This window comes from Vicia villosa, linkage group LG6 (assembly GCF_029867415.1).
Source record: "Vicia villosa cultivar HV-30 ecotype Madison, WI linkage group LG6, Vvil1.0, whole genome shotgun sequence".
Classification (NCBI taxonomy): domain Eukaryota; kingdom Viridiplantae; phylum Streptophyta; class Magnoliopsida; order Fabales; family Fabaceae; genus Vicia; species Vicia villosa.
In genome coordinates this window covers 106,790,066-106,807,657 of record NC_081185.1, presented here as the reverse complement: position 1 = coordinate 106,807,657, position 17,592 = coordinate 106,790,066, and the positions used below count along the sequence as shown (strand labels likewise).

The window sequence follows — 17,592 nt, the reverse complement described above, 5'->3', positions numbered from 1 at the left end:
AAGAATAACTATTCAAACCACATTTCGTTTGAAACATTTATGAAAAGTTTCTTTATAATTTTTTGTTTACATTATGTAACATTATAAAAATCATTTTAAAAAAAGTCAAAACAAACATGTCCAAAATCTCATTTTGAATCGAAAAGTTGATTGATAATGAGATTTTTTTTTCCGAAGGTTTTTTGGTTATGGAGGTGTTATGTATTCTTGAAAAGTGAAGAAGATGATCATGCAAGTGGTCATATGCTAAAATTTTCGGTGGACTTTTTCGGAGATACATCTCTGGAAATATCATTGAGTGGTAAAAAAAATCTTCTATATCCTTGTATTTGTTCATAAATGCATCTCCGAACTAAAATTTGCCTAAAAAAGATATTTGGTGCGTTCAGAGATTCATCTTCTAAATAACTCATGGCCATTTTTAAAATTTTAAAGGTGCACCCCATAAGGGGGAAGAGAAATTGCCTAATTTAATTATAAATATGAGTACTATAGTTGATAGAACGACGAATTGAGAGAAAATTGTAAGTCTGGCAATAGACTTTTCTATTTTTTTTATAATTTGATTGATATTACATTTTACAACAATCCTAAGTGGAATTTAGATTTTGTCTTCTATGTTACAAATTTAAGTTCTAATCACTCAGTTAACACTTCGGAGACAACAATATCAACTTTTATCCCACTTTTAGAAATCCACTAGTAAAGTCATAAATTTTCTCTGAAGCTATGAGCATGGCTTCTTATGTTCAAACTCAACCACATTGACAAGTTCAGCAAGAGCACCCATAGCTGAAGTTCCACCTCTTTGTAATAGAGAAAGCGCTAGTTCATGTTCGTTCCATCTGCTTAATCCACGTGCCAATTTCCTCAAAGTGTCTACCTTCATTTCTTGAAGCCATGCAGGTACAAGACTAACCATCAATTTTACTACACAACAGACATAAGTTTTCCATGTAATAGGGTTGCAATTCAGGGAAATTTTCCTCTCCATGACTTCTGCCAAGAAGTCCAAATGGACTCCAATTATGCGATTCCTTCTAGAAAGTTTTGACAACGGTAAATTGGTCCCGACACCCCAAAAAATTGATCCTGACAGTATCAACAGATATGCTATACCATAACCCTCGAGTATATACGACACGACATTAGCATTTTTGAGCTTCACATCCCTTGACGACAAGAGCCAGGTAGGAATAGTCTCCTTGTACAATTCCTGGACCAAATGTATACCACCTGCTGCACATAAGAGACTTGCACCAAGTGTTGCCATTTCTTTTGCACTTTGAGTAGCTAGAGATATTGACGCTCCATTGGATTTTACGCGGCTAGAGCCAGAACTCGAAATTCTTCCAGCTAATTCATTGGAATACTCTGTCACTAGACCCACAATCACATCATTTAGAAACTGCACATTGTTTATATTTCGACAGGATCGAAGAAAAAGGAATCCTGGAGCAACAAAAGGACAGGCACCAGGGGCAGTAATGGAACTACCCAACAGGCCATTCACACTACATTCAGCAGTCAGTTTTGAGGTTGAACTAAATATTCCAAGGAATGAGGTGAAGCAACTTCTCACCAGCTGAGCAACAGATTCATTGTTATGTCTGAATACAGAACGGGAGCCTGATACGACAATGAAGTTGTGCCAGCGGCGAACCTTTTGAGCCCACAAAGAGCCAATTACAGGCATGCTAGGCCAAGGGCAACCGGCTGCACAATTTTCCAAAGCAGCTCCAGTGATAGCATGGATGTACTCCAGGCTCTTGTCAAGTTTAAAAGTAATGGACAAACTGACAAGAGCTGCCATTGGTAACGGAAGCATTACCGGTGAATCTCCTGCCAATAACAAAGACTTAACTCGTAAGCAAAGCAAATGTAATAATCATAACTGGATTGTATAATCTAAAGTACGCCCATAAAGATCAGAAAAGGTAAGAAAGCAGTTAAATTTTCTGATTTATATCGGTAATGAATAATGATAATGCTAAATTCACACTCTCAAGCACATTGTCTCTGACACAGAAATACATGGACAGAATATTTGCTATCTTTTCATACCCTAACTCTAGGAACAACCCACCAGTGATTTCTCTCTACTCTCTCATAAACACAACTTCATTATACCCTCATACTAACACACGTCTGCACAGGCACAGACAGATGCAAGAAATGCGAGGACTAGATATTGACATACATGTAAAGGACTAATAAAACAATATGAACATTATAAATAGAGAAAAAGAATGGATATTTTGTATTTGTATAAAGTATTTAATTAGAATATTGATGAAACATAAAGTTGTAATCCGAATCATAACATATTCCTTTAAAAGAGGAGGAAGGACCAATTTATTCTGGTCACTGCAAGTTGGCAACAATTACATGCAACATGCAAAATTGTGTGCATGTTTATATCTCTGTACTTTCCACCTAGTTGCCCATGCATGTAGAATATAATGTATTTTGAATTTGGTAAGACTCAATGGAAACTAGTAAACATCGAACAAGTATATTAGAATAATGAACCAACAAAATACCAGAAGATCCGTTTGGAACCTCAACGCCAACATGAGTCAATATAGCTTTTATTTCGGATTCCACTGATTGAAGAACTGCTGCTGGACTAGGCCAATCTGTTCCATTCATTGGAACTAGTTTCCATACACCTCGAGTAACTTCTGAAGAAAAGTAATCAATAATGGCAGCAATCGATGCTGGAAGAAAATCAACAAGGTCTCTCAGACCTGCAAGAGAAATGACGCATGAGTTACAGTTAAAAGAAGAGGTAGCACCAGAAACACAGGCACCGTCTGTTCAGTAGCTTTTGTCTGACAGCAACAACTAACATTTATTTATTAGCGGCATTATAACAATTGTTTGACGTGAACCCTAATGAAACTTAATATGATTTAGATCACAGGTTTCTACAAATAGGGTAAAATTTTAAGAAATCCAGAAAACAATATTGACAAAAAACCACAAGAAGGTGTGACCAAATTGATGGCAACAAAGAAAACTTGAATCACTGATTCAGTTATAAGTAAAGCAAGCTAGTATCTAGCAAACCTGTTGTCAAGTCTCGTGATGAAAGCCTTCCATGAACACACGCAGTTAAGATTGCTTCCAGGACAAAGGGAAGAGCTTCCAGTATTTCCCATGCAGGGAGAACAGGTCTTTGAAGAGCATCGTCGCCAGATTTTATGAGGGAGCTACATGTATTACTGCTAGTTGGTGATGAAGAATTACTTGACAAAATCCCACCTTTAGTCATCTTCTGGTAAATCATACTTAAGATTACAGTAGCAGTTTGATGAATAGAATTTCCAGTAGAAATACCAGAAACGGTTGAAGCAACACAAGATTTGTATTGACAATACAAGGCCCGTAATTTTGGAAACGAATCAATATACACGTGTTTAAAAGATGAAAAATCTAAGAGATTTTGATTTCTATTTAGCTTATCTTGGGAAGACATAACACAGTTATTGTGTAATGACAAAAGATATTCCAAACCTCCAACTGCAATTCCTCGTTCAGTAATGCACTGGTCAAGAGGGGGTCTACAGAATTTCCATAAACGAATGAGGAAAAGAAATGCTAAAGAAAAAGCCATGTAAACTGATGTTGAAGACTCATCGCCTGTGCTATTTGGAGTAGGAGTAATTGAGCCAAATGCTTCGCAAAGTGGCAATAAAGAAGCAGCTACTGTGGGAACCTACACAAATAATTCTTACTAAATATACTGATATAAAAAAGTGACTAGAAAAGAAATTAAGCTTGAAAATGAAGCCTATTAGCTAGGGAATGGCACTTAAACTATACACAAACTATTTAATGTTACTTCTTTTCTTTTTTTAATGTTACTTAACTTGCTTAACCAAGTGCATCCACGGAAGGAACAAGATGAAATCATATATATAAACTTTAAATATCCATACGTAATTATCTTTTCCATCTTTACTTATAAGGTTAAACATGCTTTTTGTCCCCCTCAAAATTAATAAAATTTGGTATTAGTCGGCCCTTTATAAAGTGAAGTATTTTCATCCCCCAACTTTTGAAATGTTATTTGTGGTTTCTAAAATTCTGTTTTAGTAATGGGCTCTATATCATCTTAGAATTTGAGCTAGTCTACCTCAGCCCCAAACACTAGCTCGAGAGATGAGGATTACCTAAGCTTTGTAAGAACTAATTTGGCCATATCAGTTGATGTGGGATCTTAGCACAGTCTCACACTCAAGACGTCATGTCTGGAACATGGACATATGAATGGCAACTGTAAAGTGAAACCCAAAAATTTCCATTCTTAAATTTTTTTGATACAGAACCAAGATGGTATTCATTTTGCTATCAAATGTCAATAAATTGTTAAAGTGATTCACTTACTACACCATGTAAAGAAAGTATATGAACTGTATCAACACAGGAAGCTCCACGGAGGACAGCACTTAGCATGGACATATTATCAACCAAGAGGCTCCAAGTTCCAGAATGACAATGAGGTTCCGGAGAAGCCAGTAGTTTGACAACATAGTGGACCACATGTTCCTACAAAGAAGACAGGCATTTTACATCAGAAACAGTAAGTAATGAGGAACACAATGTTCATAAATACAATACCAAGAACTAGATTGACACATACATCCATAATCCAGTATAACAAAGGGCAAAACAATTACTTAAGGATGTTGAATTAACATAAGTTAAAAACACATGATGCTTAGCCCCATGTGCCATCACCGCAAAGAACAAAAACAACAGAAGCGTCATAAAATTGTATTCCTAGTTTAGGTGCAACTTTGCAAGGAGGGTGTGGAGCCTTGATGCAGTGAGTGAAGCTGCCACTGTACAACTAGAAGGCTATGGATTTTGGTGGAATCAGTCTTTTACAAATGCTGAATAACTTTACCTTTAAATTACTCTAACTCCCTTAATTAACACACCTAATATGCTAGCCTAAATTATATTATAATTTATATTACTAGAAATATGCAAGCCTAAATTTATGATTTTACTCTCTCTCCTTCAGTAACAAGGTTTGTTTTTTGGGTGTGAGATGGAGACAAAAAAGTACTCATACAATACATCAAAGAAAATGTCTGAAGCACGTATAAGAAACTATATTTTGAAAAGGTTTCCCATGGTTCAATATCTTTGGGGGGAATAGGATTTGTCACCTGAATATACCACCCACGGCTGAGGGATGCACCGCATAGAATCTTTGCAGCTGCAGGCCTTTCCACCTCTGATCCATTTAAAGCAATATAGTATAACTTTTCTATCTCCGCAAGGCTAGTAGGGAAGAAAATTTTTTAATACCAATCATCAGCACTTCAGATAACACCAAAACTGAATCAAAAAATATTTTGCATTAAAAGCCTACCTTGAGGCAGGAGTCACCGTAAGGGCATTTATAAGAGAATTGGTCAACGGTGTTCCTTCCATAAATGTTAACCATGGAGATTTTTCGAGTGGCGATGAATCTGACAAAGACATAACAGATGTAGACACAAAACCAGGCCAAAAGTACACTGATGTATCCATTAAATTCCTTGCTATGCAAGCTTCCACTATGAGATGCCTCAAGTTCCCATCTAAAAGATAATTATTTTCAAAGCATCATTGAGATATGTAAACAATAAAACAAGGAGTAAGTTGTATGTATGTGACCGTAGTCCTTATTCGTCGTAATTAAAGCAGTTTAAATCAAGGAAGCACATGTGAAGTTACCAAAATCAACCTGTTTTTGTATTGGCATTAGCATGAATGTTAGTGAAAGATTCACCCTTTTCATTCATTGAATTATAAATAAAGCTTGCCGCTTTTCTAGCTGCCTGATTGGCTGCATCAACAACTAATGCAGGAGGGCAGAGAAGGCCAGAAAAGTGCCCAAGGACTTGAACAGATGAAATCAGCCCAAGTTTCATCAAACCATTGCTCTTTGTGTCATGCTTGTATTCTGATTTCAAAAGAACTGGAGCAATAGACGAATTATGTTCAGAGTCATCCCTTAGAACATTCCCAATTGCCAAAGGGACGATAGATAAAAGCATGCATAAACGTGCCTCAAGATGGGGAATAGGACCTTCAGGAGGATCACGCTCCTGCAGCATACCAAGAGAGGTGAAATATTAGTTATTTGGTTAATACTTTCATGAAAACAAAAAACAAAGAGTATGTATCAGTCTCAACTCGCTGCACAAGCCGGAGGGCTGAAAGCCAAAGTGCTAGAAATGTTTCATGCCAGCTAGTCTGGTTAAATATTTGAAATGTCTTGATTCCTTCTGCAAATAGGTGATAACTATTAGGAAAGACCTGAATCCTTATATAGCTTTCCGAAAATAAACCTTTAGTAACTGATAAATAATTGCAGCAACTAGAGACAAATCTAATGAAATCCATCAGAGATTTACCTGTAAGCACATCAATAGCCGATTTGATAAAAATCTGTCTAGAATCCATAGCATGCTCCATGTAAATGTCAAAAGGAACCCAACAAGATTTGTAGTTACACTTCAACAATGTCTTACACGACCCACCATCAAGAATCATTCCAACCACTTGATGCTTATTTAGGGAGTAATCAAAATGAGAAACTCCACGGAGCTTTGTAGACACTTTCCTAAGTACTTGATTTACTAGTTTTAATTCTGATGATGCTAATTCAAGGGATTCAATAAATTGAAGCCTTTGCACAAGGCAATTGAAATTTTCTGGCCTATCAAATATGATAGAACACAAAATAGGGAAAACAGATAGTCAATTTCCCAGCATAATTCCTAGAAAGCAAGATATATGAACAATAAAATTCATGTAAATAATTATATGAAGTACACTAGCATCAACACTTTAAAATTGGTTATATCATACACAAATGTGCTCGGACAAGAGCAGTCGGGAGTACTAGGCATAACAGCATCTGCATAGGTGCAGTTAAATAAGACTTTCCAAACCATTTGATAATGAAACCATTTTATTTTGCATCTGTAAGTAATTTCACAACTTGAAACTACTATTTTTGATGCCCAATGGTGGATATTGTTCATAGTTACCGGCTAAAGTGAAATTGATTGTGTTAGTAGCTTAATCAATAAATCAAACCATATAATGGTATACAGTAGAGAATCAGAATAAAGTTTTTTGTAGTAAAACAGTAATATGAAGTGTAAAATTTAAAACTTCTGCAATCATTGTTACTGCATTATTCTGTCGGGGTAATTTTGAAACTTGATATTACCAAGTTTTGGAGTTCAACGAGTAGGCTACAAGATTATTTCTACATCTTAATAATTACTGTAAGATTTTAAGTGTGATTAAAGATAAAAATAACGATGGATTGAGATGAACTTAGTTCTAATATAACAAACTAAACTTGCAAGACAAATCATAAAGACTAAAATATAAAAAAGGTGGGAGACCATACATGTTAAACATAACAGACTGCAGTAGAATTGTTGCTTTTCTGCTTTCACTTAGTCTTTCCAATACCTCTAAGGCTGTGATGGCATTTCTCTTCCTTATTTGTTCATGAAAATCACCTCTTTGGAATTTCTGCGTTACACTATGATCAATTTCCATATATTGGTCGCTTGTTGGGACTAAACACGATATTTCATTAAAGGTCACTTGAAATCCCCAGTCATTTAATGTGCTATCAATCAAAGCAATGATGATGTTAAAAAAGAACAGCACAAATACATGCCCTAGCTCCAGATCATGAATTTTGAATGTTTCAGAAAAATGAAGGACAGAATCAATAGACTTAATAATCCTGCACAAGACACGGTTGATCAAGGTATATTTGGGTAAGTATATCAAGTAAATTAAGTAAAATACCAACTAGGACTACAAACAAGAAAGCACAGACACCAACAGAAGTATAAATGTAGTATATATCATCACATGAATTTTCAATCTCAAACATATATAGATCCCATATAGCAAACACAAAAGTAAAAAACATTCTCATATTAGTAACGTGCAAGCAACCAGTCTTTTAAGAGTTTTAACTTTTGAGCGATCTAGTTACCAACTTACCAATAATATGTTAATCACAGTAGCCCTATTATTTCATCCAGGGAAAAAAAATGCAAGGAATTTGGAAGATAATAGATTCCATATAGCAAAAATAAATAAATATAAAAAAGGCAGAATAGAAAATAACAAATAAAAAGAGAAAGCACTGTTCAAGTTTGAGCAAAGTCGACAAACTAACTTTATCAAGCGCTTGGGGAATAAGGCTGTATTTGGATTGTATATCAAATAACTCATTTGGACTTATCTACAGCTATAAGCACTCCTTAAAGTGTGTGAGTTATCATATCGAGTTTCAAATCATGAATCCTAGCATACATTACCAAATGGTTGGCTACTCTAAATATGTAGTGAATCATTAGAACAAATCGGGATTTATCATAGTGCATCAAGATTAATCATTATGAGTTGAGATTCAAGATAGGATCAGTGCTATCAAACGGCAGCACCATGGCCACTATGGCGGATATACATGTTTTTGGGCTCGCCGCAATAGTAAATATCAGCCGATAACGGCACCGCAAAGCGACCGTCATGGCAGGTTTTATCTCTCCGCCATCGAAACACTGGATAGGATTCATATTCAACATACACGCTAGAGATTCTTATCAATTAATCAGGTGCAATCTTGTAAGAATCATGATACGACTCACACGCACCATAAGATACTAATAACTAATTGATACTCTCTCTGTCCTTAATTATAAGACATTCTTTAGCTTTGTCTCTTAATATAGCACTCTACAAAATTGCATACATATCAATGATTTCTTTGCAAGAATACTGTCATTTACTTTATCCTTGAAAGAAAAGAAATCTCTCTTATAACAAGTAAATGTATAAAAGTAACATTTATTTAACAAGTAAATGTACAAAGGTATGCATCGACGCAGGTTCGAACTTTCGAACCGCGACATCTCATTTATTCTTGAAGAGGTTAAATTCAAATCACTTGACTACTAGATAAAAAAAAATTTAAAAAGGAACAAATGGAGTATTGCTTATGAAAATAAGCTATTTTCAGCTTTTTCAGACAAACTCTTCAATATAACTTATAAAAACAATTTAATCACAAGTTATTAGAGTTTGACCTAACTCATTTTTACAAAATCGGTTGGTAAGGTGAGGAGTGTCCCTCTATATATACTCTTTCAATGCTCTATCTCCAACGAATCCAATGTGGGACTTTAGAATCTTCCTAGTACACTCATAAACGCCCAGCATTCTTTTTGGAATTGGTGCGTGGATATTAATGGTGGGCGGCCTATGGTCCGATCGATATCTGATACTCCCTCCGTCTCATAATAAGTGTCTCATTTGTACTTTTTCTATGTCTCAAAATAAATATCTCTTTAGAATATCAACGTAACATTTATTATTTTTTTTCACTACTATACCCCTATATATTAACTTTCACGTTTTTCAACTACACTACTACCTATAATAAATAAGGGTACTTTAGTAAATAATACTAATTTTTTCATTAAAACCAACCCATCTAATCATTTTCTTAAGAACCGCACAAACCTCGAATAAGACACTTATTATGAGACGGAGACAGTAACATATTAGAGTTTGACCTAACTCATCCTTACAAAACCGGTTGGTAAGGTGAGGAGTGTCCCTCTATATATACTCTTTCAATGCTCTATCTCCAACCAATCTCCAACCAATCCAACATACAAGTTCCATACTAGACACGCCTCAATTCTAAACTGTCTAGCTACATTTCTAACATACGCTTCCATAATCATAAATAAACTATTCTCAAATACTAATTATCAATTCACACTATAAAAAATAAGAAGCATAGTCATTTTAGGGTTCACTTACTTGTTATTACAGGAGACGGAAGCGATTGGGCTAAAATTGAAAGCATGCTCAGCAAGAAGCGGAAGAAAAAGAGCATAACCACGCGGCTGCGAATGGCGACGAACAAAAACCTTACAAGATAAAAGCGATAGCAACTGAAGAGGAAAAATAAGGCGAGAAGAAAGCGCTTGATGAAGAAACTTCCACAACGAAGGATGGTCCTTTCCATTTTCAGGACAAATTTCCGAAACCAAAAGCTCAACCAACTCGGAACTCGGTAACTCAACTCCCACCGAGTTAAGGTACTCAATCAACTCCGTTACCCACGCCGTTGGTGACTCGTTGCCGCGTTGCTGCCATAGATGAAACCTCCGTAAAACCGATTCGTTCACGAGTTCGTTCCATTCCGTTCTGGAATGTTCCATAGTCAGTTACGGTGGTAGTTAGGTTAGGATAGGACGTGTTTGGGTCTGTGTGGAACTGGGATTAATTTAGAATTGAAATGTAGGTGGTGAATTGAGTCAGTGACGTGACAAACAAACACACTCTAATGCTACTGGCCACTTAATTTGAGTTTGCTCTTCAATATATGAAGGTTGGTTAAAGGGATGATACCTCATGTGGTAGCTTAACTTTTCTGGTCAAAAGGGGTGTGTCATTGCAATTCAATAATACACTGTGGAGCCATTTTATTAAAAGATGAATCAATGTTTTTAATAATAATTATCACATTCTTACAGACAAATTAGGATATGTAATTAAATTATCAAAAAATATAAATTTTTTACTATAAAAAAAATTAATTATTACTAAATAATAAATTAGAATATAATATTTTGACTGGACAAAAAACTAATAGTATTTTGTAAATAGAAAATTTATTTATTATGCATTAATGTCAAATGCGGACTAATTTATTAACAATTTGGTCTTTTACATGCAATATATTTAGATTCCTACAAAAACACTCGAAAAAAATTATTTATTTTTTCATTTTCTCACTCTTTTTTATTTTTCTGTACACATTATTCTGAAATTCTTTATTTTTTTTATTGTTGGATAAAGTAGTATAATTATTAAAAATTCAAATACATAATATTAATGTTTTGTTCAAATTTTTGTTTACTTTAACTCACTCAAAAAGCTCATTCGAGAAGCATGGGCTATTATTCTTGAGAAAGTTTTTTTTTTTTTTTTTAAAGCAAAGTTAATTAATTTAATAAAGAGGTGAGTACTATGGGTACTCACAACCCAATACATTAACAGAAGTCATAACATAATTTAACAAGATTTTATGGCCTCCACAGGAGCTTGAAACCATGAGAAAAAAAAGAATGAGTCTACATTTTTTCAACCCGATTGAATACCAAATTCAAGAAACTAGCTTAATGCTCACTATAACATCATCTAAACAATAGCCGTATTGTTGAAGATGAAATTGTTTCTTGCATTCCAAATCGACCAAATCGTTGATAACCAAATCAAACATAGTTTCTTCTTTTTAAACTTCCCAATCAACTGCTGAGTGAAATGAGAAATATGAGACGAACCTGTTGTCATACCCCAAATTTGTCCTACCCTTTCAATATTAACTGGCTTAAGATTTGCATTCATGTTTATCTTTCCATTAGGGCATTAACATAATTCATGCATCATTAATAAATAAATCTGGTATTGGGATCAAGGATCTTGAAGAATTAGGGTTCCTATATTGCTTTGAGGCTCTCGCATTCATTCAAAGGATACAGAGGTACTATCTCTCAAGATGTACCAAGTTCGAAGGATTAAGGTCTATATTCCCGTGGGTATCAAGAGATTAGAGTTACTTATGCTTGTTGTCCGAGATTGTTGTTTCATTTTGAGTTCACTGGATTTCGTGTTAAGGCATTCTCCTATGCTCAATTATTATCTTCTTCAAAGATTCCTTCAAAGATTTATTGTTATGGGGGGATCGAATTACAAATGCAACAACAAAAGAGTGAACCGAACTTTCTTAAGATGCAAGGTATCGGTCAAAGGCTAGCAAAAAGAGGGGAAATGCTTTGCGTATTGAAAATGGATCATCGAGGCCACAAGAGTTACAAGAGCATCAATACCCTTTCAAGTTTCATTCAACATCATTATTCATTACAAACATTACACCATTCAAACTCCATCCACATCTACACAAAAAATCAAGCCAAAAGTCCATTCCCAAACTCCATTTAACACTTAGTTCAGGTTGCTATCTATTACAACATTTATTACCAAAATCTCATTACAAAATCAAATTACACAAAAATGGCTTTAGCCTATTGCTTCTAATCCTAAGCTCCCATCAATTTTGTGTTTGCCTCTTTGATCCCATATTACATGTCTTTTTCTTCAAGCTCTCTCCATGAGTTCTATGCCAAATTCCATACACCATGTATCTTCAAGCCATGTATATGCCATGAAGTTTACTTGACTCCCCACACTAAATAAACACCAACCTGCAAGATCAGAAGAGAAACATAAAAGGCTTGACATCCAGATCAAGGCCATACAAACATGTCTGTACAGTGCATTCATAAACAGACCCGTAGTAAACCAATAGCCAAAACAGGCCTGCACTCACCAAGTCAGTCACGGTTCAACATGAAGTTGTGATCCTCCTATCACCTGCAGCAGAAAACATACATAAGAAAAACCACCTGAACTTGCAGCATTCAGAAACCCATATGCACAGTTCATAACAGAAAGCAAACCCATATACACAGTTCATAACAGAATGCACCCATGACTTATACATACACATTCAAACCCGCACAATCTTAAAACCAAAACCCTTGCCATGAATAAACCAACCCTGCACCATTTTTTAACAACATTTTTCAAACAGAACTCACACAGTCAGTACCATACAAACATCACCCCTCAAAATCCATATCTACACACTAATTACCAAACCATAACAAAAGACTGATGGAGTCCAAACCAAAAACCTGCATCCAGTTCAGTCACTACACACCTACATAAACCATACATTCACATTAACCAACAAACCACATCAGTATCAGTTTTGAGATAGTCCCACACTAAATTCAATCCAAAACCGAACCTACACAAGCAAGAAAAGAAGGGAAATAAAGCAATTCAAAACAAAGGCAAAGAACTCGGTACATCGTTCAATATTCAAGGCCTGCAAGTGTTCATACCATACCTGTCCATTCAAATACGTCTTCGAATCAGCATGCCACATCTAAATCAGAACTCCAACACGCTACGCGTCACTCATTTGTGGAACAAGGCCTTGTCTCTTCAGTTTCAGTTGTTACGGCAGTGGCAACCATCGATTTCCGTTGTTCAGTATCTGCAAACAAGTCCAAATTCAGCTTCAATGCTTACAGGGCAAGCACACATTCACCATCCAGAAAAATAAACAAAACAGCCCTGCGCAAAAAGATCAATTCGGTTCATTATACCACATACATTCATCAAGCAATTCAAATTCAGTCCATTCATTACACTATACTTTCCATGACAGTCCTACAAACATTTCTAACTTTGCTAACCTATCACAGACTTGTGAACCAGCCCATTGCAGTTAACTGACCTTTCAAACCAAAACTAATTTCCAGCTCAGCTCTCATAACAGAATTAACAAACTTTTCCTAACCATAACTAACCTCACCTTTCTAACTAACTACTAACTTCACAGACCCGCATAACCAACTTTTCTAACCACCTGTAACAACTTTTAACTGACTATAACCAATAACAGAAAACAGCTCCTAACCACTTTTTATAACAGTCCAACTAACCTAACTAACTTTCTATCCAGTTACTAACAGAATCAAAACCTAACAGAATTCTAACTGAATTAAAACAGAAGAAAAACAGAGATAACTAACCGGTTAACCGAATCAATCCCTACCCTCCATTTCATAACCGAATCGCTCAATCCAACAGCTCACATTCACTCATCTCTAACTGTCATCTTCAATCAACTCTCCCTATATAATCTACTCTTCACCATCTCATTCAGTTCCTACACGCCATTCACTCTCCACCATTTTTCCACCTTCATTCTCGATCTTTTCTCATCTCAGCCACTCTTCATAGACTCTCCATGATTCTCTTCACTTCTGAACCTCATCTTCATTTTTCTCCACAAATCTGCAACTTCATCCACCTCCATAATCTTCAAGTTTCAATCATCACCTTCAACCTCCATTGATAACCTGCAGAAGCATCATAATCAGCAAAACAGAAAACCATCAGCTTCCATCAACTTCGATACAATCATCGTCACTCTTCAACAACGAGAATCAGAGAAACAAATCGCAACCGAAAAGCCATTACCGATTCTTCATTCTTCTCCAATCAACAACCTCCAACGTTCGTCCTCATCTACAAACCGGACCTGTGAAGAATTATCACCAACAGAAATCAAGAAGGAGAAGAAAAGGTGTGAATTAGACAGGGGAAATAAAAGATTGACGCTAACTCTTACCTCAATTTCCCGTCGCCGGCATCTTCGAATCTGCCATAATCACGATCTCCATCTGAGGTTCAATGAGGCTCATCGTCCATTAATCATCTTCACCGCACCTTCCTCACCGCAGATAACAACGACAACATCATCATCGCGAACGGACGGGAGACGAAGAAGAAGAGAGGTCAATCGGTGTTCGCGAGTTATTTTCGATCGGAGAAGGAATGGTATTACCGGCCGCCGCGCGCGTTCACGAGAAGGAGAAATTGAAGCGAAGAGGTCTTCACCGTCGTAGCATCGACGAAAGAGAATGAGTTCACCGGAGCAATCGAATCTCCGCCGCCGCAGAGTTCATCGTGAAGGTGAACGAGACTCGTTCAAAGAAGCTGAACGGTCACAAATCCTTACCCCAATTCCTCTTTTAATTAATGTGTTTTTGTAATTAATTTGTTTAGGTTAATTGATTGAAATGTTAGCGTTAAACCTGATTAATGTGAATAATAGAAGTTAATTGTTAATCTGTATTGGAGTTTGAATAGAACAAAATAATCTGAACTTTAATCAAGTGGATCTTCCTTGGGCCATTACGAATTGCTAGGCTACACCCCCATAATGAGCCCAACGCCATTTTTGGACATGTAACAAAAACGATACAGATGGGCCAACATTACCATTAGGCCCTGCGCCAGTTACTAACTTCACTACCATCTTCAGCATAAACCCCCCTGTGTACATATTTCCTCCTTAGATTTAGGTTCTTTTTTTTCATATAGTTTTGTATGCTATTTTTTAAGTGATAAAATCAATTAAAATTTGTTAGATTTTTAGGCCACTTTTGGGTTTGATTTTAGTCTTAGAATTTTCTCATAAAAATAGTAGAATCTTTTAGGTTAATTGTGACATTAATTCATTAGATTCTTCTTCATAAAAATAATAGTACTTTTAATTCACTTTTGTGCTATATTTTGACTTGTTCCTTTATGCTATTTTCAATATTCTATTTTGTGTCTTTAATTTTCATGTTCCTTTTAATCCTAACCTTAGGTAGATACCATGATAATAATAAGTAGAATTCCCCATTCATATTAGGCTAGTTTTCTTAGGCTAGTCCTTTTTCTTTTGCAACTTTAATCCATTAATAAATACTTGAATAAACTCCCATAAAAAATACCAAGAAAACTCATAAAAAATGACTAATAAATACTTTGACTAATAAAAAGGGAATGGAAGCTTGTAACTTCCCTTGCTTAAGGGATGTTCGAGTGCCTGGGGCTCCCTTGCTTAAGGGTTCCATTCAGGCGTAAGTTCCCAACCTCTAAAAAACACAAACCAAAGAGTAACTCGAGTTTCCCTTGCTTAAGGGATTTCCTCGAAACACTCAAACTCTCTCTCTTTCTCTCCTTTCTTAAGGGCATTGTTATCTCCGCTCTATTGCATCCTAGGTCGATCCCTTATGCAAGAGCGCGAGCGTTAACTCCGCCCAACTAAAAAACACAAAAACAAACAAAACTATGGAGCCGAACTACGGCGCTCTGATTCCTGAAAAGGATACGTAGGCATCAAGTCGCGGGGCTTGAACGAGCACATTTGTAAATAATTCCTTCTTTTCCCCGTATTTCTTTTGCATTCATTCGCATATAGACATAGACATAGTACACACCCTTTAGATAGAAACAAACATAGGTGGATACCATCGAGTACGATGGGCGCGAGGGGTGCTAATACCTTCCCCTCACGTAACCGACTTCCGTACCTTGATTCTCTGGTCGCAAGACCCTGTTCCTTACTTTGTTAGGTTTCCTGATATTCCTTTCCCTTATGGGATAAATATATTGGTGGCGACTCTGTTCATTTTTCGCGAGCGTGCGACAGCTGGCGACTCTGCTGGGGATGTTGCTAGACCTGTTGCTGGTCCATCCTTAGTGAGTCGATCCTAGCCTGCGTTTGTTTGTTTATTTACTGGGTGTTTACTTGTTTTTATGTCTATATCTTGTATATATGTTTGCATGTTTTATTTTTTGCTTGCATATCATGTTTATTTCTATTTGCACATCATGCATATGGATTATATTCTGTGTTCCTTGGGGTCTTCTGTTCTGTTTTGCAGGTGGGGGGTTTGTGTGAGGTAAAAGGCCCACTACCCAGGCCAAGTGACACATAGGATTAGCGTGGATGCTCATGTTGACTACCGTAGCGCTTGCTATGGATGAGTTCAATATGGGGTACCACAACTGGGCGAGGTTCTTTCATGGAACACTGTGTCTGGCACGCTTGTTGCCTCAAACACTTTGTACCCCATGGGAACTGTAGACCCTGGTGACCATTAGGGACCACCTGTCCGTGTCTAGACTACATACCCGTGAGATTGGGGTGGGACAGGAAACCTTGACTCCTACATACCTTTGGCTCTTCATATTTGAGGTCGGACCTTTATTTGGTTTGCTCTCATGGTGCTTGATATTCTGGTATTCAAAAAAGGCGTCGAACCTTTGATCCTGTGACATTTGGCCTGTACAGAGATTTTGCATAAGTTATCCAGAGATTGCACATATGCTACTCAGATTATGTGGACCCTTGATCCCATGCTTGCATTGCATAACATCATTGTTTTATCCACTTCATTTATGAGGGATCCTAAAGTCTATTTCCAAAAAAAAAAGAGAAAAAGAAAAAAGGAAATAGAAAATCAAAAAAAATAAAAGAAAAGATATTCTATACAAAAAAAAAGCTTTGATTTTAAAAAAGGAAAAATGGAAGTGCGTGAAAAGACTTTAGGATCTCCATAAATGAAACATGCATTCATACTATCATGCATTTCATGGTTCTATCAGAAGCTTGTGGGGGCCTTTCTATTCAGACTTTGACATCAACAATACAATTGACTTCTCACCGCTATGTGCTTGAAAACTAACAATGGAACAACTCCGTGGGGTTTCGACTGAGATGAGAACAAAAATGGGAGCTGAGATAAATCTGTGTGTGGAGGTTATTGAAGCGTTTTCTCTTTGACAAGAAGAATTGAGATGAGTTCCTCCTAGGGCAAATGCAAATGTTAATCTCACCCATGAGAAGGTCTTATGAATCAGAATGTTTGAAATGATGTTGGGATTCTTGTTCTTGGTAAGGAGGATTCACATCACTGAAGTCTTCAAGTTCCCGATTATTGAAGTTGACAAAAGGTTCCATCTCTTGGAGAAAAGTTTGGAAGCCATGAAAAGTCGTGACTCCACTGATTCAGATGTTGTTGGTTTGTGCCTAATTCTTGATACCAAGAAATGCAAGGA

The 17,592-nt window shown here is 36.4% G+C and overlaps 1 protein-coding gene across 2 annotated transcripts; it reads right to left on the bottom strand.

Moving 5' to 3' along the window:
* Positions 1 to 511: 511 nt before the first annotated feature.
* LOC131609499 (mediator of RNA polymerase II transcription subunit 33A-like) lies at positions 512 to 10,523 on the bottom strand. 2 transcript variants are annotated; one of them, XM_058881205.1, is made up of 11 exons: positions 9,874 to 10,523; positions 7,430 to 7,777; positions 6,420 to 6,724; positions 6,199 to 6,287; positions 5,747 to 6,110; positions 5,390 to 5,600; positions 5,184 to 5,298; positions 4,393 to 4,554; positions 3,073 to 3,721; positions 2,544 to 2,750; positions 512 to 1,842 (listed from the first exon to the last, which is right to left on the bottom strand). In XM_058881205.1, the coding sequence occupies exons 1-11, from the start codon at positions 10,275 to 10,277 to the stop codon at positions 728 to 730; spliced, it is 3,969 nt and encodes a 1,322-aa protein (XP_058737188.1). In that variant the 5' UTR covers positions 10,278 to 10,523; the 3' UTR covers positions 512 to 727. The 2 variants fall into 2 exon arrangements, with proteins under 2 accessions (XP_058737188.1, XP_058737187.1); XM_058881204.1 differs by having other exon boundaries at positions 513 to 1,842; positions 6,199 to 6,290.
* Between the last annotated feature and the right edge of the window lie 7,069 nt (positions 10,524 to 17,592).